Source organism: Quercus lobata, chromosome 10, assembly GCF_001633185.2.
Source record: "Quercus lobata isolate SW786 chromosome 10, ValleyOak3.0 Primary Assembly, whole genome shotgun sequence".
NCBI classification, from domain to species: domain Eukaryota; kingdom Viridiplantae; phylum Streptophyta; class Magnoliopsida; order Fagales; family Fagaceae; genus Quercus; species Quercus lobata.
Genome location: NC_044913.1, coordinates 35,502,161 through 35,523,211, shown reverse-complemented (window position 1 = coordinate 35,523,211; position 21,051 = coordinate 35,502,161). Strand labels below are relative to the sequence as shown.

General features: G+C 36.8%; 1 protein-coding gene across 1 annotated transcript; it reads right to left on the bottom strand.

The window, feature by feature from the left end:
- Positions 1-12,498: 12,498 nt before the first annotated feature.
- On the bottom strand, positions 12,499-19,507 carry LOC115963695 (ABC transporter G family member 11). The gene is made up of 10 exons (XM_031082813.1): positions 18,590-19,507; positions 17,990-18,279; positions 15,376-15,547; positions 15,174-15,296; positions 14,593-14,721; positions 14,292-14,486; positions 13,911-13,997; positions 13,548-13,820; positions 13,190-13,297; positions 12,499-13,112 (listed from the first exon to the last, which is right to left on the bottom strand). The coding sequence occupies exons 1-10, from the start codon at positions 18,977-18,979 to the stop codon at positions 12,759-12,761; spliced, it is 2,121 nt and encodes a 706-aa protein (XP_030938673.1). The 5' UTR covers positions 18,980-19,507; the 3' UTR covers positions 12,499-12,758.
- Between the last annotated feature and the right edge of the window lie 1,544 nt (positions 19,508-21,051).

Genomic DNA, 21,051 nt, shown 5'->3' with positions numbered 1-21,051 from the left:
ACATGTATCCTGACTCACACACACACACTAGCATGTATCTAAAACATAAAAAAATAGCATAATCATCCCAAAACCTAACATTCATCTATCATGGCATTTAAACATACATTAACAAGGGCGGAGAGATCACCAAACAAAGCTGGATAAATGCATGTAAACATCTAAGCCAACAAACTCATGATATTCAACCAAGCACATTATGTTCATCAATCACATCATACTCACCATTTAAAAACCAATGCATGTTCATGTGATTATGCATGACTTACCTCACTACATGACAGCACCTATGCATCAATACATGTTCATATTGATATGCATGTTCATAGTATTTAAACAATCTAAAACCCTAACAAGCATCAAAGAGATAATAAACAAAAAAAAACAAAAAAACAAAAGTAGAGAAATAGAGGCTTATAGGTATACAAAATAGGATAAACAAAGACTAAAACCATGAAGAAAACAAAGGAAAAACAAGCATGAGAGGATTTAGGGTTTCTAGGCAGGGATATGCGTGTGCATACATAAGGCATACGTGCACGGCCCAATTGTATAGGTACGCACATCACGAGTATATGTACACATGCATTCAGCATGCACACGCATACATACCTAGAAAACAAAAACCCAAAAATACAAAACAGAAAACCAGAAAACACAAAATGTAGCAACCTAGCATGCTTGTAACACGAACACAAAGTAAACCTAGACTACACAAGCATGTTATAAACACACACACACACACACACACACACATACAAAGAAAAACAAAGAAAAAGCGAAGAGCCAAAGTTAGAAACTTTACCTCAACACTAAAACTCTTTCTAGCTTGATTTTGATCATTCCCCTTAGTCAATTCACAACCAATTCAAAATGAGTTAGTAAATTTTAGAATTTGTAGATCAAAACCAGAAAAAGTTCCAATTAAATAAAAATTGACTTAAGGATGTTTTGTGAAAAATTCCCTCTTCGATTTACTATTTTCTAGCGGATCTTTTGTGTTTTTACCACCGTTTTTTGCCCTCCCTGAAAAAGTGTCATTTATGGCATTATATAATCAAAAAATAGAGGTTTAGGGTGGCTCCCGAATGATGTGGAATTCATTCCAAATCAGATTTATTGCAAAAAATCTTTCCTTACATAATTTCTAGAATCCTAGCTATGTACGCATGCGTGCGCATGCAATAAGGTGATTTATCTGCCCCCTCTCCTTCCTGTTCCTCTTCTTCTTCTTCCTCTTCCTCTTCCTCTTCTTCTTCTATTTCTTCTTCTTCTTCTTCTCTTCATTCTCCTTTTTCTCCTCCCTTTTCCTCTTCTTGTTCTTCCTCCCCTTTGGAACCAGTCATGGGAACTCGCCACGAAATACCATCTTGGTTGAACTGTCAGAAAAGGGTTATGAGAAGTACTTCTTCTTCTTCTTGGCCCCTTCTGCCAATCTTTATTTTCTGCTTGCTTCAGTAAAAACCACAGTAACCGAACGTTGATATATATTAGCAAGGGGTTCTTTAGCTCAGAGCTAGTCCCCTAGATCCTGGAAGTCGGAGTTCAAGGGAGAATAACCTAGAACCAGGTGGGCAATGTGGAGTTATTCGTCAGAATGAATGAAAACCTCCAACCTAAGAATTCGACTCAAATCAGCAACTTCCACAAAGCTGATGTTCGATTTTGTATACCGAAAAACAGAAATGCCCAACAAAAAAAAGGGGAGTTAGTGAAAAATACTGGGAAGTATAAAAATGGAATCAATAAACAATGGTAATGGAATAAAAAAGGGAAGGGAGAGATTCCTCATAAAATTACCAACTTGCCTTCTTTGGAGAGGTCGGACAGTTGAGTTCATTGCCGAGCCAATTCCTACCCACTTTTATGAATTCCCCTTGGGAATTCTTGTTGGAATCGAGGAGACATGAAATTAGCTTTACTCAGCTATTCCTAACTTTGAAGTAATGGCCTTTGCCAAGGCTACCACAACAGCTGTAGGTCGAACAATCTATTTAGCCTACTAACGCAGCTGACAACTAGGTAAAAAATTGGGTGACACTGGTTGGGGCTAGATCATAAAACCTAAGAGTGCTAAGTAGAAAAGGATCTAAAGGGAACCAAACCCCCCTTCTAACAAAGCCATTAGGGGAATAAATGTCACCCTAGGCTCTCTTTTAGATTTTGTCTCCCTGAGGATAGTACTTGATTAGTACATCCTTAGGGATATGGAACCTAGCCTTAAAAGCCTCTACGGCGGCCTGAGAACTAAGTAACCCGGCAAACCCCATTGCTAAGAAATGAAAAGATGGAAAGAAACAGCCTAAAGAGATAAGGATAGGATACTTACTAGGAAGATGAGCATTCTCAAGAAAAGGAAAGTCTGATAAATAGGCTTGGGAAAGGAGAGCTCTAAGACTAGAAGTTGAGAAATTGAAGAAATTCAGTTTAAGTGAGAAAGCAAATATTTATAGAGGAGGGGAATTAGATGCATTGGGTGGGGAAAATCATAACCCATGTCACCCTCGATCTTCGCATGCCTCGGGAGACCAATGGTCAAGCAATCGTAGCCATTGGATATTGACAGCTAGCCAAGTGCATGCCAAAGAAAGGAGTTGTCACATCTGGCGCATCTATAGCCTGACCTTTAACATTCTCGAGACACGATGGTAACTTAAGCACGTACTCCCACATGCCGAGGATATAGACTAACATGACCACATCCCACCTTCAAGACATGAAGATGAAATCATGGGGGGCTATTGTGGTTTACCAAGAACTGTGGGCCACTCCCTAAAGTAATTGGGCCCTATTCATTATGATTTCTGATAAACCAAGAATGTATTAACCCCTTATGATGAATTAATTGATTAATTAGCCAAGTTTATTAACTAATTAAATTAACATGCAAAATGCGTGGTAGCACAAACAAATCACCAATTAACTAAAGTGCAGCAGAAATTAAATTGACACCATGATTTGTTTACGAATGAGGAAAACCTACATGACAAAAACCCCACTAGGTGATTTTAAGGTCACCACTCCTAAGAATCCACTATTATGAAAACAAGCAGTTACAAGTAAAGGAATCCAATATGTTATACCAACCTACAGTTGAACCCTTACCCCAATACCTAATTGGACTTGTTCTGTAGTGACAATCTCTCATTTTCAATGCACGGTTCCTAGTATGTGACTAACCAATAGATGCGCAGATCCCAGTACGCGACTTGATCACCAACTTGAGAAAGATGTTAACTGCAAAGTTCTTCAGTTCATCACACGATGAAGATCACGAAGCTCCTTGGTCATAAAACCCTAAGGTGTACAAACACAACAGCTTCTTCAATAGAAAGATGAACTAAGACAAATTCTGTCTCCGGTCATAATTTGCATGAACAAAACTTTGCTTCACACTCGTGCAACTGTGCAACCTTTGATGGCCCTTAAAATAATCTTTATATATGTTTAGGGTTATGAGAAAAGAAGGCCTAAACACATACTCACAGATTGGAGTGAAATCAGCTCTGAAAAACTGAATTTCATAAACCTCGATAGATAGCCATCTATCGAGCTAGTTGTCGAGTCACAGGTTGAAACAGCTTTTAAATCTCGATAGATGCTAGCTGTTGAGTTTTAAAATCCAACACTTTCTCACTTGTTTCTTGGATAGACTTACATGGCTTTAACACTTGAACTTGAAACCTTGTTCCTTGAAGTATTAAACACATCCTAGATCTACCCAATTACAAGTAAAATGCATTTTGTCAAAAGATTAGCCAATTACATAAAATATTAACATATACTCCTAACATTAAATCACATATGTCCTAACAATCTCCCCATTTGGCAATCCATGACAAAACCACAACAAACAAATGAACATATGAGAGAAGTCATAAATCACTCAACTCATATTTACTTATTGAATACAATAAAATCTATCCTAACACAAACTCCTGAAAAACTTCGCAAGAAAAGAGTTTATGGCAAGTAGACTTTGACAACCTATATTTCTGAAACACTTTAAACAAAACTCATCAAGGCATCTTAGTGTGAAACAGAAATATAAGATTGTATACATCATATAAGAAACATGTGTGTAAAGAAAGAAAAGAAACAACACATGGAAAGAAAAGTGAATAACATACATCAATATATATATATATATATAAACCAAATATAAGTACAATATATGTCAAGTGGTCGCAAGACCAATATACAAAGAAATAATGTATTTAAAATAGAAAGAAAATAAAAGATACAAGAATCCTCACTACATCCCTCATATACACACTCCCTATCACAAAATCTCCTATACTAACCTTCCCGCTATGAGTATGACTACTCTCATCTCAAAACTATTCCCCTTTTTTGTCACGAGTGACAAAGGGCAAGTACATCAAGTAAACATCTCATTATCACTAGGTGAGCTAGCACCATCATCCTCATCAGCATCCTCATTGCTGGAGCCATCGTTACTCTCATCCTCGGACACCAGTGGAGATGGAGAAGAAGCGACAGTGAAACCACCCATGATAGCCTGTCGTCATGCGATACGACCAACACGGGTGTTCACCTAACACAACTCATCACTGAAAGTGTCAAGGTGAGCACCCATGTGCACAAGCTATGCCATGATGGCCTCAAGTGTCACTCCACCTGCAGAATATGAAGGAGCGGTAGAAGCTAGAGGAGCAGCTGTCTCTGTCTGTGGCCTCCTCGGTCGAAGCTAATCCTTACTCTGTCTGACGGTAGCCCTATCTATGGCACCCATGACCGAGAAATAAGGGGACACAAGAAAAGAGACAAAAAATTGGAGAAGGATCCTTGTGATAGCCGAAGGAAAAGAAGAAGAAGATGCCTTGGAACAAAAAGGGTTCCGAAACGGAGTGGATTTGCATTTAGGTGCCATAGAGCAAACAAACGCAAGAAAGAGAGAGAAGGAAGAGAGAGAGAGAGAGAGAATTAGAAAAATATCAATAAGACAATATATCAAAATATAAAGAATTAAAGGTACATATGCATGAAAATGCATGAACATGTGACATGCAAACTTAATTACATCATAGGCTCAGCCCAATCCAATCCTAACAGCACATAAATAGTTCAACATATAGCACACATCTAAAATGCATGAAAATATAGTTATAATGCAAGTGTGATGTAATGCATGAAGTTTTAAACTCATTGAAGCAACACCCATCCCAAAATTTTCACAAAAACTTCATCGATTTTGAAAAACCTCAAAAATTTCCAAAAACTCCAAAAGTTTGGTCAGAAATGCATGAAATGTATGATAAGATGATGAAAAGAGGATCATACCTGTGAAAAATGCAAGATCAAAACCAAAGGAGTGGGGAAAAAATTTGGAGTGATTTAGAGGTGATTTGGGAGGTGAAGAGGCTGAATGGATCGAGGGAAATTGAGAAAAGTGAGTGAGAAATCGCGAGGATCACTTATATAAAAACTTCATAAACCTCAATGGATCAAGAGCTATCGAGGTTTCAAACTCGCCTTTTAGCTATCGAGCTAGCTATCGAGGAGCTATCTAGAGGTTTCCTCAGCAATGAAGCTCGATAGATCGAGGAAGCAGTTGAGCAGCTATCGAGAGATCAGAAAGTTTCTCGATGGATCAAAGTAGCTATCGAGAATGTGATAAAAAGAAGTTGAAGGGTCTCAATAGATAGCCTAGTTGTCAAGAGGTATTGAGAAGCTATCGAGATTGCTTAAAAAAATTTCTTCAAAGAAGAGAAAAACACAAATATGAATGCAATCAAGCATGCTACTCAACCAAAGATCCAAACAACATTTTAAGCTCTCAAAATCATCTCTCAATCAAGAAAAATGCTAAGCACATAGATCCAAAACACACACACACTAAAAAATTCTAACCAATTTTATATTTCAAAAACAAGTCAAGATAGTTTAGTGAGCATACATTGACACATGTATTTCTTGTAATGGCCAAATCTCATTATACCTACACATGTATCAAAAGTAGCAAAGAATTTTACATGTTGTGTGTGAAAAACATCGTAAGATTGCATAAGTGTCTATATGCTATGACAATTTGAGATATGAGAAAATTACTTTAACTCACACACAATCATAACTATTTGATGGGGACTATCACCTTTGAGGTACATCATATAACTCCCACATCTCCTAAAAGACGTGCTTGCAATTATATATAAAGCATTTTGATCTTTTTGCTTTTATTTTTCTTTGCATATTTTTCTTTTAATAAGCATATCATGCATGGGCATATAGGAGAGAGAAAATAAATACCCAATGATGTTAAGCATTTGACATTCCACTTTTGTCATGCCGAAGCATACAAATGTCATTTCATGATTAGTGGGTAACAGTGGTGAGATAGTTATTTATGCCTTTCTCTTAGGATTTTCTAGTCCTTCCCGTCAAAAAAAGTGATACGAATGTTAAGTACAAGAGATTACTTAATCTTACTCATCACAAACATGAGCCACAAAGCTCACTTGCTTAGTTGTGCATAGAAATGCTCATCTAAGGTACAAAAGATACAACGTTTAGAAAAATTTGTTTCAATGGCCATCCAAGGTACACAAGTACCAGTGTACACATATACACACTATTTTTTGTGTTTTTTTTTTTTCGTTTTTTTTTTTTTTATGAAAACAAAATAAAGCAAAACTGAAAAAAAAAACAAAAACATGTTAAACAAAAAAAAATGCATAAAACTAAACTGACTCAAAACACGAAAGCAAAACACAGAAGAAATGCAAAAACAAAAAAAAACAAAAAAGGGAGAGAGAGAGAGAGAGAGAAAAAGTGACAGAATCACCTGGATTCTTTTTCCTTCCACACCTTGGAAGAACCTTTCCGTTTAGCAAACCCTTGATTCGACGGTGAGGGGGAAGAATGGAAACCATTCAAGTTTGAAAGGAACATGAGGGCTTTGAGAAGATCTCCAAGAGGAGCAAAAGAGGATGGAAGCTGATTCTAGTTTCTAACGAGATCATGTTGTTGCTTTATTGAGTGGCTAACCACTTATAGCAATTAGGTCAAGTATGTCTAGCTGCTCTATAGTGATGACAGAAATGCTACCTTTTCTGTCTGGGCTTTTAAGTATTTCCTTTCTTAGTCCTAGGGTTTTTAATCTCTTTTTTATCAAACTTAGGGGGTGCTCCTAAGATAGATTTGCCCTTGTCTATATTCTCACTAGCTAATTTATTTTTAACATCATTGTTCTCAGTTTCAATATTATTAGCAGGAGGAACAAAAACAGTAGTACTAGCAGAAGCAATACTAGGAGAAAAGAAATCATACCAATCGGAAGCAGATTTCTAAAGACTGAGCATCTCATTGAGCTTTGCAATTGAAGTCCTTTCCAACTGGGCTCTAACATGGAACAATTCCACCTCAAGCTTCTTGGTCTTCTCACCCAAGAAATTATTCTCAAATCTCAGTGCTCCAATGGTTTGATTTGCTTCATCAAACTTTGTGGAGATTTCTTCTCGTTCAAGCTCCACTTCACTAAGCTTCTTGGTGGCCAACCTATACAACTTCTCATGCTTTTCTAAGATCTTGTATAACATTGCATAGGCTGTGTGGATGTCATCTTGCTCATCCATCTTTTCAAATTTAGACTCCACCAATTCCTCTTTTTCATCAACATCTTCAACAATCCCTTCAGTAGGATTTACAGTAACAGTGAAGGCATTTAGGATTCCATCATCCTCATTATCAGAATCATCCTCAGGCTTAGTGTCATTCAACGTAGCAACAAGTGCCTTGCTCTTCCCAATAGTCTTGAGATACGTAGGACACTCTTGTTCCATGTGACCGAAACCCTGACACCCAAAGCATTTTGGTCTTGTGGGAACAGTGTTCTGACCGCCATCCCTAGCATCCTTCTTCCCTTTGTCTTGACTCTTGAATTGTGAGGAACTGGATTACCTATGGTCCTTGTCGAAGCCTTTCCCATTGGCATTCTTAATGAACTTCTTGAATTGCCTTGTAATGTAGGACTTCATTTTAGAATCTTCATCGTCTGAAGACTCATCAGTATCATTGCTCTTGCCCTTCAATGCCATGCTCTTGCTCTTGCTTGATTTTCCAATCCTTGTCAAACCTAACTCATAGGTCTGCAAATTGCCAACCAACTCTATCAAAGGAATTTTGTCAATATCCTTTGATTCCTCAATCGCGGTGATCTTGGCATGAAATCTCTCAAGTAGAAATCTAAGCACCTTTCTAACAATCTTGGGCTCAGGAATGGTTTCCCCAAGATTAAAGGCTGGGTTTACTATGTCCTTTAGCTTGGCATAGAACTCATCGAATGACTAATCCTCCTCCATCTTAATCTCTTCAAAGCTCGTGGTAAGCCTTTGAAGCTTTGAATCCTTGACAACCTTGGTTCCTTCATAAGTTGTCTGGAGAATGGTCCATGCTTCCTTAGTAGTTTCAGTAGAGGATATCTTTTTGAATTTCTCATTAATGACTGCACTGAATAAAGCATTCAATACCCTGCTGTTCAAGTTTATCGCCTTGATTTTAGTATCATCTCAGTCGGCCGGCGCTTCCGTAAGCTTGGTCCAACCTATCTCCACAACTTGCCACACCTTTTCATCTAATTACTGCAAGAAAACTCTTATGCGTACTCTATTCATGAAAAATAGGTGTCAATGGTTCACACAGTAAAGATTAACTCTAATCAGAGTGTGCCTACTCTGATACCATTTGATAGGCCAAAAACGAATTGACCCATTGTGATTAATTAACCAATTAATTTAGCCAAGTGAATTAATTAAGTTAATTAACATGCAAACACGTGGTAGCACAAACAAATCACCAATTGACCTAAGTATGCAGCGAAAATAAATTTGACACGGTGATTTGTTTACGAATGGGAAAAACCAACACAGCAAAAACCCCACCGGGTGATTTTAAGGTCACCACTCCCGAAATTCCACGATTATCACAACAAGCGGTTACAAGTAAAAGAATCCTAGTACCTTATACCAACCTATAGTTGAACCCTTACCCCAATACCCAATTGGACTTATTCTATAGTGACAATCTCTCATTTTCAATGCATGGCTCCCAGTAAGTGACTAACCAATAGATGCATGGATCCCAGTACACGACTTGATCACCAACTTGAGAAAGATGTTGGCTGCAAAGTTTTTCAGTTCATCACACGATGAAGATCATGAAGCTCCTTGGTCACAAAACCCTAAGGTGTACAAACACAACAACTTCTTTAATAGAAAGATGAATTAGGGCAAATTCTGTCTCCGGTCACAATTTGCATGAACAAAACTTTGCTTCACACTCATGTAACTATGCAACATTTTATGGCTCTTAAAATAATCCTTATATATGTTTAGAGTTGTGAGAAAAGAAGGCCTAAACACATACTCACGGATTGGAGTGAAATCAACTTTGAAAAATTGAATTTCATAAACCTCAATAGATAGCCATCTATCGAGCTAGCTGTCGAGTCACGGGCTGAAACAACTTTTAAACCTCAATAGATGCTAGCTGTCAAGCTTTAAAATCCAACACTTTTTCACTTGTTTCTTAGATAGACTTGCATGGCTTTAACACTTGAACTTGAAACCTTGTTCCTTGAAGTATTAAACACATCCTAGATCTACCCAATTACAAGTAAAGTACGTTTTGTCAAAAGATTAGCCAATTACATAAAATATTGACATATGTTCGTAACATTGAATCAAATATGTCCTAACAATTTCGACCCTGTCATGGCCTACACAGCCAAAATACGTATTAGGAGGGAGCCTAGGATAAGGACTTATCAACTTACGCCTCTACAAATCCCTATAACTGAGGACCTTGGATAGTGCTTTAAGGAATTGCACTCACTGAGCATGAACCCGGTGTTCGGCACAAGTTACTAGGAAGTCACCTCCACCTCAGAAAATGGGTCATTTCACTAACACAGGATTTGACCCCGGGCAACAGTGACCCTCACTGAAGAAGCCACTCATACCAACTAAACGGTGGGGATCACTAGCTCAAAATATTTGCTCATTATGGTGCCCCCACTCAAAGAAGGGTATAATTAAAGGGAAGGTAAGGGAAATAAGAGGTTGGAACAAAATTAGGGAGAGAGACACGAGAGAAGTAGGAATGGCAACGAGTTGGGTTCGGGGCGAGTTTCTTTATGCCTGAACCCGCCTTGTGAGCCCACCCCTGTTACTTGAACCCACCCCTTTAATAAACAGTTTTTTTTTAGGCCCCCAAACCCGCCCCGTCGGGATCCTGTGGGCCCCGTCCCATCATGCTCGACCCAAAATCACAACACACAAACATAAACACAAAAATCAAAAACACAAATTTTAGATTTATGATTATGATTTTCCCTTTCAAAATCACAAACACAAACACAAATCCTAACACAGAAATCACAAAAACAAAAATTTCAAATTTAAGATTTTCCTTTTCAAAATCACAAACACAAACACAGAAATTCTGACACAAACACAAACATAAAAATCACACCAAAAAAAAAGAGAGAGAGAGAGAAGAACATATCATTGAGAAACAAGAATGGCAACAAACCTAAAAAAACTGGTGGAGAACAAATCCAAATCATTGAGAGTGAGTTACGGTGAGTTGATGAGTCAATGATAAAGGGGGAGTCGGCGTCGACGGCGAGGTGAAAGTGAAAGAAGGAGGGAGAGTGGGAGCGATTAAGGGGGGCGGTGGTAAGGCCGTGAGTATGGCTGTATGGGTCGGTAAGAGTAACGACTTGAGGAGTTGAGGGAGGTGGTAGTGAGGCTGTGACCGTGTGGCTGTGTGGCTATGTAGGTGAAAGTGACTGGAGATTGAGAGAGGGTGGGTGGCAGCTCAGATAAGATTGAGAGAATGAGATAAGATTAGGGTTTTCTGAATAAGTTTATATATATATATATATATATATATATATATATATATATATATATATAGGTTTTTTGGTAATTTTAGTTTAACGGGTCAAGTCTGGGTCTGAGTTCGGGGCAGGTATCACTAAAACCAGAACCCAACCTGAACTCGCTTTGGGTTTTATTTAAAAAACTCATACTTGACCCTACTGTTTCGCGGGTCGGGTAGCAATTGCCATGCTTAGAGATAAGTGAGGAAAACACATTCTAGGGAGAAGGATGTCCTATTCGGATTTAAGGGAGGGAGCTCAGCTGCTCAGTAGCCTTCACAGCCGAGCTAAAACCAAGGTCATTTAGCACTAAGGAAAAACCATAATACCATCAATGACACCACCAATCACTTTTTTGGACCTTCCATTGTAGGATAACCCCATTCCAAAGTATAAATAAATTGGAGTTCTACGCCCAACAACCCAAAGTTATTGGGAACGAATCACCACACACACACACACATATACATATGCTCACTTCTTCTCCGAGAGAGAGAGAGAGAGAGAGAGAGAGAGAGAGAGAGAGAGAGAGAGAGAGAGAGAGAGAGAGAGAGAGAGAGAGATTTGTGCCCACATTATAACTTTCTATACTTCGTTTTTTTTTTTTTTTTTTTTTTAGAGTTCTATACTTCGTTGATAAAAACAATTGTACAATTTCTAAATATTTTCTTAACCGAATTTGCAATTAATTATAATGGTACAAAATTAGCTATTGCAATATTTTGAAGGCCATGTAAGCTAGAATTTCGTTCTTTTAAAGATTCGAAGAAGAAAGAAATGAGGTAATTTGTTCTTTTAGAGATTCGAAGAAGGAAGAAAGGAGGTATTTAATTCTCAGTAAATCATAAGTTAACTATCTTACTACACATCTCTGCCGTTTATCCTCAAAAACTATCTTACTACTCTACACATCAGCTTGCTTGCATCTTTAAACAGTTTATTTTATTTTATTTTATTTTTTTGTTCTTTTTTCCACCTAATGGTTTAGTTCTATACATACTTTCTCATAATTTGTTTTTTTTATACAACATTATCTTTACGGTATCTAATGATGTATTATTATCTCATGGGATGGTTTCATAATAATTTTATGGTCTTTGATCGAGTATAAAACCCTGATGACTGCACTTTTTTTTTTTTTTTGGTAATTCAATAGTTGGGAGAGTGGAATTTGAACACTTGACATCATTATTAGAAACACTAGGAGGTTTTTGTTAAGCTACAATATTCTACACGATGTCTACACACATCATAGTGTAACTCCACATTGTCCGGGGACCTCACTAGTTAAATTAAATTTGTTTCTCACACCCAAAAAAAAATAAAAAAATAAAAAATAAAATAAATATAAAACTAAGTAACGTAATTTTAATTTTGCGTTGATTATGTTGGGCACTTCAAGGTCCATATTTTTTGCTGCCGAGTTACTTTTTTTTTTCTTACTGAAATGCCTTACACATCTGATGCATGAGATCTGATATGTGCTGAGCAGACATGCCATTTTAAATTTCATCAGCTCAAGTAATTTCTAGTGTGGTGCCTTCTGTAAACTGTTTGTTACAAATGCAGAGAAGTCTGGTCTTAATTACCATAGATACAGCAAAGTAGAAGATTCATGAAACTGATTCCAATAGTTGAGTTTATAGGAAATTTTCTGTTAAACATTATCATCAGCACAAAGTTGTAACTTGTAACTTGAGATAACTAGAAATAGTTATGGTTTAAAATGGAAGTAAAAAATGTTAAAAGCTGGACCAAATTATGTCTCCAAGCATTTGCTACATTCAATGTTCTAACATAAAAGTGAAGACTTTTTAACTTCTTTTATTCTATGCAATAGTACTGTGTCTCTTGTCTACCTTTTATGAGTTCCAGTTGTCCGATTGGCAACATAGGTCCTCAATGAAGGAGATTGGGTGAGACCGTCCGGAGCAACTGTGGTATTTTGATTGCCATTCTTCTGTTGCATCCTTCTCCTAGCTATGTAACCTCTGAGCCAGGGGGTGACATCCTCATTAATTTTGATCATGATGAAAAAGATGATGCGGTAGATGATTATCATGCTGAAGATGACACTGAGATCCACCCATTTTGATCGGTGCACATTAATCTGGAATACATTCTCCAAGATGTACTCTCCAGGTATCTTGGGAAGTTCCGGTGATTGGTTGTCAAACAACAAGCCCTCGAGATCATTCTGGTATTGTCCCTGAAAAGTTTTCATTGTTTGTCATTGAACCATCTTGGCAGCAAATCATCAACCAGTAAATTGTAGTAGCATTTTACCTGCAGAGCCCAGAAATGAAAGCTGATGTATGACATGGGATAGCGCCACACAGGCTTTGGTATGTCATTTGGGAGCCTAAAGTACCCAGAGACTAGCATGAATATGCCCTGACATGTGAGGAATACAACAAATAACTCATCATTTATAACTAAAAAGTTGAAACAAACATTTATAATGAACACTTGAAACTCTCACAAGAGATCTTGTTGGAATAGCATGAATATGAACTTAGACACCAAGTAATATACAAAAGGGTGGATTATGTTTCAACATTTTTAAGTAGTTCACATTTTTGCATTTCCCATAATGCAGATTTACTATGTATGCAATCTATCAATGTAGCAGGAATAGACAAACCTGAATTCCTGCCCCTATGATGATGCCCATAAGGAAGTTAGGGACAATACTGGCTATGGCCATCATCAAGCTTTCAACTACAGTGACACTTGCATAAAGGCATAGTACAAAGAACACATAATGTTCAAATCCTGGGTGGAGTTGGACCATGAAGTAACAAACAGTTCCAGCGAGAAAGGTGATCAATATCAGGAATGGCATTGCAGAGAGTGTGTTGCTGACAACAAATGCAGTTACACCATAGTGGCCATTCAGCCTCTCTCTTTGGAGAACCTATGAATATCAGCAGAGAAATCAGAACATTACCATCTTCATCTAAGTGAATGGATTATGTGAATAGGTCCACAAGATTATGAAACTAACCTTCATATCTTCTACAAATGAAGGAAAGCCCCCAATCGACATGAATGTTACAAAACCAAACACAAAAGATGCACATGAACCCCTTGCCTGCACCATATCAAGTAAAAAAAGAAAGAAATCTTAGTAAAGGATTGAATTTGAGCTTCCTCATGCTTATGATTATTTATTAGTTGGTTTCAACACATCATTTCATGGACTTCTTGTCAAATAGAAGTGGCATGTGAGAGGGATTATCGCCCTCAAATTTTCTATAAAAAGCTCAAGCTTTTTCTTCATGTATCCTTGTCTCAACTTCTCCATTCACTGCTTTTAGATACAAGGAATTGCAGCTGTCACTCAGATTAAATAGTGAAAGGGAAAGAAAAGAACAAACAAAAGTACCAGAATTGAAGTGTAGCTTGTCCCAACATTCAAATAGATGGTCCCAATGCAGATAGTGACTACAATGTAAATTGCAAGCCTAAGCCAGTAATATCCAAAGTCCCTTGACATGTTGACGAATGAACGCTTGGTTAAGGTAAAGGCTTGCATCAAGAAACTTGCCTGACTACCTCCTGAATCCAGAACAGTTCCTCTCTGTATCATGTGCAAAAAATTGCAGCTCTCAATATAGCATTCCAATATCATTACAATGTTTACCACAAATGCCCATAAAAAATCATGTTGCCAATGATCAACTTACAACTTTGGATATCTCCTGAACTTTTTCTCTCACTGCATAGTAGTACTGAGAGGTATGGTAATATTCAATAAGTGTTCGGATAGCTTCAGCTGTGGTAATCTTCTCTAGAGGATCATCAGTTGCCTCAAACTGAGCAGAAACCAAATTTAAAGCCACAGTTAGTAAAGGAACAAAAGTAGAAAGCAAAGTGCAGCCTTACCAACCCCCTCCCCCTTACCAAGAGGGGGGGGCTCAGATATTATGATGCATTTCCAATTCTCACCATAACCACTGATGACAACCAACCTATGCCCATCTCCACACTATACTAAACTCTACCACCCAGCCCCCTTAATGCCCAATTCCACACCGGCAACCATCACCAGTACCACCTAATCATTTTTCCTCCATGATTATACTGTTTGCTGTCACTATCTTTACTCTTTTACACTACCACCACCAGTATTGCATGGTTGAACACATTAACGCATTGTGTGCACTGCAAGCTAAGAGTAGTAATAACTTCTAATGACTGAATTACAATAACATTTATAGCTACTAATATGTATATAATTCAAAGCAAAAGAAGAAAAATGTCATACCCGCAGTTTCATGGATCCTTTTAGAGTGGCCTTAACTTTATCAAAGTCAGAATTGATGCATCTAAGGAAGTGATCAGATGGGTTCCTCAAAGTGGGGCAGGGGAACCCAGCTTGTGCAAAGAACTGCAAACACCTGCCTATATAAGAGCTCCATTCCTACAAAAAATCAAATGTGTGTAATGCAAAGGGAGAGAGTTCCCACCTCGTATGCTTCTGAAGCCTGGCCAAAATAAACAGTTTTGCCCCCAGAAAGCAAGTACAATTGATCAAATAGTTCAAAGACTTCACTGCTTGGCTGGTGAATTGAGGCTATGACGGTTCTCCCATCTCTTGACAGACTACGTAATGTTTGTGTAACAAAGAAAGCTGAAGCACTGCGGTAAAACCAAAGTAATTTAGAAACATACAGCAAGAGTTTTGTAGACAATGGTAATAAATTCTTAAAAAGAAAAAGAAAATTGACAGGACAGATAGTATATAAGATATTATAATATTTTCTATAAAAATGAAGTCAAACTACATACATTAATATAATTTTAGACCATCATATGTAAAGAACATAAAAAAGATACCAGCCAACGGCCAAGAAGATGACAATATTGACTGTCATGGATATCTATCAAGGTTCATTTTACTACTAGCACTACAATAATTGTACTGTAAGCCTAATTTGTACTACTATAATATAGGTTTAGTCTACTGTTAGTTTTGAAATAGCTGAAGATTTCATATGATGTTGTTGTGAGTGTAGCCAATAATAGTAGATTTATGCAAATAAAAGAAAAAAGAAAAATATAAGAAACGATCACATTAGGAACACAAAGATCTACATGGTTCGGCCTTAGGCCACGACATTGAGGAGAAAGTTTCACTATGAAAATAGATTGATTACAAAAATGTCACAAAGGCTCTCATACCACCCATACACCAAATGCACCCAAGGAGCTCTTTCTCATCACAAGAATTTCTAATTCTCTAAATCTGGTATGCAAAAGACCAAAGTTGTCTGTGTTTCGTAAAACTAAGTATGGCCTAATATATATATATATATATATATATAGTACTTTGATCGATTTTGGAAAGCTTGTCTTACACCAAAAAGTAATAAAGAATACAATTTGAAATCCAAAGCTTAGCCATATAAGGAAAGGCTATAACCCCAAGTGACGCGCTCACGTGCATTTATTCAAGCCACCAATCAACAGTTAGCCTAGGGTTAATCTTTCTATATAGACCCCCAGTGAGCATGTTATAATAGAGCAATTCAACATAGTAAAGATTTAGCCACTTAATGCTTTCTATTGCGGACGTAGGTCATCAAATCTAACCATGTCAATTCTAGTTTCACTCTCTATCCCACAAAATAAATTCTAACATGATAACTGAGCTCAACCCCTTTTTAGTTCCCCAATGGCTGCCAACATGCTCACTCACCACATCACAAATCTGTCCTTGGCCTATTTTATTTTAACACCCACGAAACTATCCTCAAATGATGTCTTTCCGGAAAATGGCGTCACTCTCCTTTGATTGTCAGATTCTGAATCCTCCAACAACCATTTGTCACTAACCACCACTACACCTAGTATTTGTCTCGTGTTTGCCATCCTTAAGCCATTGTCACTCAAGTCAAGCCAAGTAATTCTTCTCCAACCATAGTAGCCATCCATAGGTCACTAGTGCAACCATCCCATCCTAGCTCTAGCCAATAGTAGTCATCTTCTAGCTTCCATCTATTGTAACCGTCGATGTTCACTGCTATTAATAGCTATCCCATGCATTCCACCTCACATCATTCTTAATCCATTCTACATTTGATCTGATTCTGCATGATCACACTCTTCTACACGATCACACTTTCTTTCCAAACTCATGGTATCCTTTGAGGAGGATTTTACAGATATTTAGCTAGGTAGTATTACTAGTGCAACAATACTTGTATTGGAAGCCTAACTTTTACTACATCCTAAGGTTAGTCTATCGTTAGCCTAGGTTTATTTTCTCCATATATACTCTCAATGGGCTCATTATAACAGAACAAGTAAACATAGTTTAGTTGTAACCATTTATGATCTTCTGCTGCAGACCGAACTACTCTAATTTTGCTTCCACTCTATTTTTCTCTCTTTTCCCTCTCATTGTCAATCCCAACATAAAATCTAACACTAGCTATATATAAAAAATTTATGGGTGAACAATACTTTTGGTCCCTTAAATTTGTGATTAGTTCAATTTTTGGTCTTTCAAATTTACAAAGTTAAGATTTGGTCCCTAGAATTAAAAAATAATAAAAGAACAACTCATCCCACTGTCTATGGGTTTGGTTAGATTTTATCCTTTAAATATGAGCTTTGGTTTAAATTTGGTCTCTCAAAATTGGGATGTCTCAATATCTGTTTGTCACACAAGCAGAAAATAGATGGAGGGATAAAATCTGAACTTCTTAAATTTCAGGGACTAAACTCAAACCTATGCCAAATTTCAAGGGACAAAAAGTGTAATATTAACAAAGAATTAATTTGGGAAAATACCAAACACATGGGTTCTATCTACTTCTAAAAGGTAGAAGGTAAAACAATTGATAAAACAGAATTGTAATTCTACAATGTGGTATTTGCAATAGTAATGAATTCGTAGTACACATGAATTAAAAATATATAAATATATAAGAGAAGCAGAAGACGACAAGACAACACTGACATTGTCTAATTCTCTTCTAAAAATATATAAATATATAAAACTAAAAACAGAGGCACTCTGCATTTCCCAAAAAAAAATTGGCAATAACATGGAGAGTAAAGTTTTTAGAGTTTAACCTATCAAGTCCACTAGTTGGCTCGTCCAGGAAGAGCAATCTGGGTCTCATCAGGATCTCAAGAGCAATACTGACTCTTCGTTTCTCTCCTCCACTGATTCCACGCAAATGCCAGTTTCCTACAACTGTGTCAGCACAATCTTGGAGACCCATCTCTATGATGGTACTCTCAACCAGTGCACGCTTCTCTGACCAAGGCATCTTATCAGGGAGACGCAGACGAGCTGAATATGAAATCGTCTCCCGTACTGTTAGAGTGCCAATCAAGTTGTCATCTTGAGTCACATAGGCCTGAGTTTACATCACATAATAACATCACCATTAATAGCCTGCTTGGTAGGCGTTAGATTAAATTCGCCCTTCTCTAATGGCTTAATCTTTTAGAACAATCAATAATGTATAACTTTAAACTTTTGGAACAATCAATCCACAATTTATCAATAACCATAACAAGCATGATATACCAAAACATAGATAAACACACACACACACCCACACAAAGCAGCCAAACCAAGACAAATCTATAGGTTTTATGTTTTAACCACAATAAGGTAACAATGAAAACACACTTTTTCCTCTTGGAAACTAAAGGAAAACTCACTGCAGTCCCGAAAGAGAGCTTTGTTTTGCGACCATTGAGGAGTATGGTACCAGAAAGGAAGGCGTTGGCAGCAAGACGACTAGAAAGAGCATCAAGCAACGTAGATTTGCCAGAACCAGAAGGACCCATGAGGGCAGTGAGGGTTCCAGGTTCAGCATAACCAGTGAGTCCTTCCAAAACCTTTTGAGTGTCTCCATTACTGAGACTGACCATCACAGTCAGATCCTTCCAAGTGAGCCTCGCTGACACGTCTCCTACAAACTCTGTGTTAGCTTTGTCCCTCCAAAGAGTCTCACTCAGAGGGCTTAACCCTGCTACCATCCCATTATTCACTGATGGTTTGTTTGCCTCTATCTCCCTCATCTCATAATTTGCTCCATAGTTGCTCATCTTCTCTCTATATCACTCGATCAGTTGTGTATATATATATCTCTTCAAAACCAAAAGTTGCCCGCCAGAAAGGTTTTTACAACACAATATAGAAAGCTCTAAATGGATGTCAAGTATTTATGGCAAAGCACAGCTGGTTATCTATAAAGAAAGACTATATAAGAAAGAAAGAAATATGGAGAGAGAAGTGCTATTGAGCAAAAAGTTGTGAAGTTGTAAAGGAGGAAGAAATGGGAATTGAATGAGGGAGGGTTGTAATTTGTGAATTTGACTGAAGGAAGAAAAAAAAACCAATCAGGAAGAGACAAGAGAGGTAACCCATGCAAAAACGGCCATAAGAAAAGCTTGCTTTTTTGTGTGACAAACTGACGAGAGGAAGCTCTAGCTAATATTTTCTTTTTTTTCCTCAGAATGAGTAGAAAATTATAAATTTATAATCCCCATTCCTCATTGCCTTAGCCCTTTAGATCCTCAAAGCAGTGACAGAAGCAAATTAATTTGAAAGAAAGGAAGATAGAGATAGATTTAGTTGGAAGATGAATATTTTTTTTTTTTTTTTTTTGATGGAATAGTGGGAAAATGATTTGTCATATTTTTATTGTCACAATTAATGAACATTGGTGGACGTTGGTAGAGGCATTTAATACCAGAACCGACCCGTATTAAGTATTAACATTCGCCAATTTGGTTCCCTCCCTTACGTTGGCATTGATTTGACATACTTTTATATAATAATAATAATAATAATATAAAAAGCAAATCAGACATCTTTCTTTTTTTCATTTTTTAAAATTACCGTTTCATTATCAATGATATACACCACTTCATACCATTCAATATTCATAACTTTTAAATTGAGGGCTCTACATTTTTCAAAAATATTGACACTTTACGTATGATATAAAATAGTGTGAGATTGTTAGAGAAATAACATTTTAAAAAGAACAATAATAATGCATTAAAAAATTTAGAACTATAAATTATTTCATAGCTTTTTATTATAATTGTTCAAGAATTGTGATGTAACAAAATATAAATAATTGAGAAAAAAATAGTTAATACATATATAAATGATAGACTCTGTTATATCAAATTGTGAAAAATAATTTGTAAAATAGTTTGAGATGGTAATACCAATTAACTAAAAATAGAGTCGTTTGGTTTTTTTGTATATTGCACAGAGCATATCGCCACATCTACATGGAAAAGATAAAATGGAACAGAATGTAGGAACTACCTTTTATGAAGAGAGAGAGAGAGAGAGAGAGAGAGATAAAACTAGCGTGTCCTAGATAGAGTCCAACTGTAAGCTATCTGCTCAATCAATACAAGTAGTTAATAGTTAGTAGATGAATAAAATGGACGGGTCATGGACGGAGGTATTATTGGACTTTGGAGGGCAATGTCCCCTTATTTTTTTAATAAAAAATATTAGTATATATATAGATACTAATTTAACCTCTCAAAAAAAAATATACATACTAATTTTAGTAATTTTGTTCAATAAAATTATATTTTGCCCTCTTAAAAATATCATTGATTCTTTTAAGAGTAATGCTACATTGACAAACTTTTTTACAACAGTTTTACAAACTATTGAGTTAGTAAATTCTTACTGGTTTGCATCTAAGCCTATCAGTTACATCAATTTTTTTTACTTACCAATAACTACTCATTACATTAGTAATTTATAAAACAAACAACCCAACAAAAATTACAAGTAGCAAATTTAAAAAACATTAAACCCAATCAACCAATTTTACATAAAACAAACAACCTGACCCTTTATAAAATTTTAAACAAAATAATTTTGTCCTTACTCTAAATGTATTAAAGACACCAAAAATTATTATTAAAAAAAAAAACAAAAAACAAAAAACTTCAATGACTAAGCAATCGCAGAGCCAAAGGCCGAAGCCGCCATGGTTAGAAGCAAAGCCGCCGCCCCCCTTAACTCTAAATCCTGGCTCCGTCCCTGGACGAGGTGGCCACGCCATGCCAATCACACAGCTACTCGCTAGACCTTTGGATCATATCAGACGAGTATAGTCTACAGATGAAATAGGATTAGA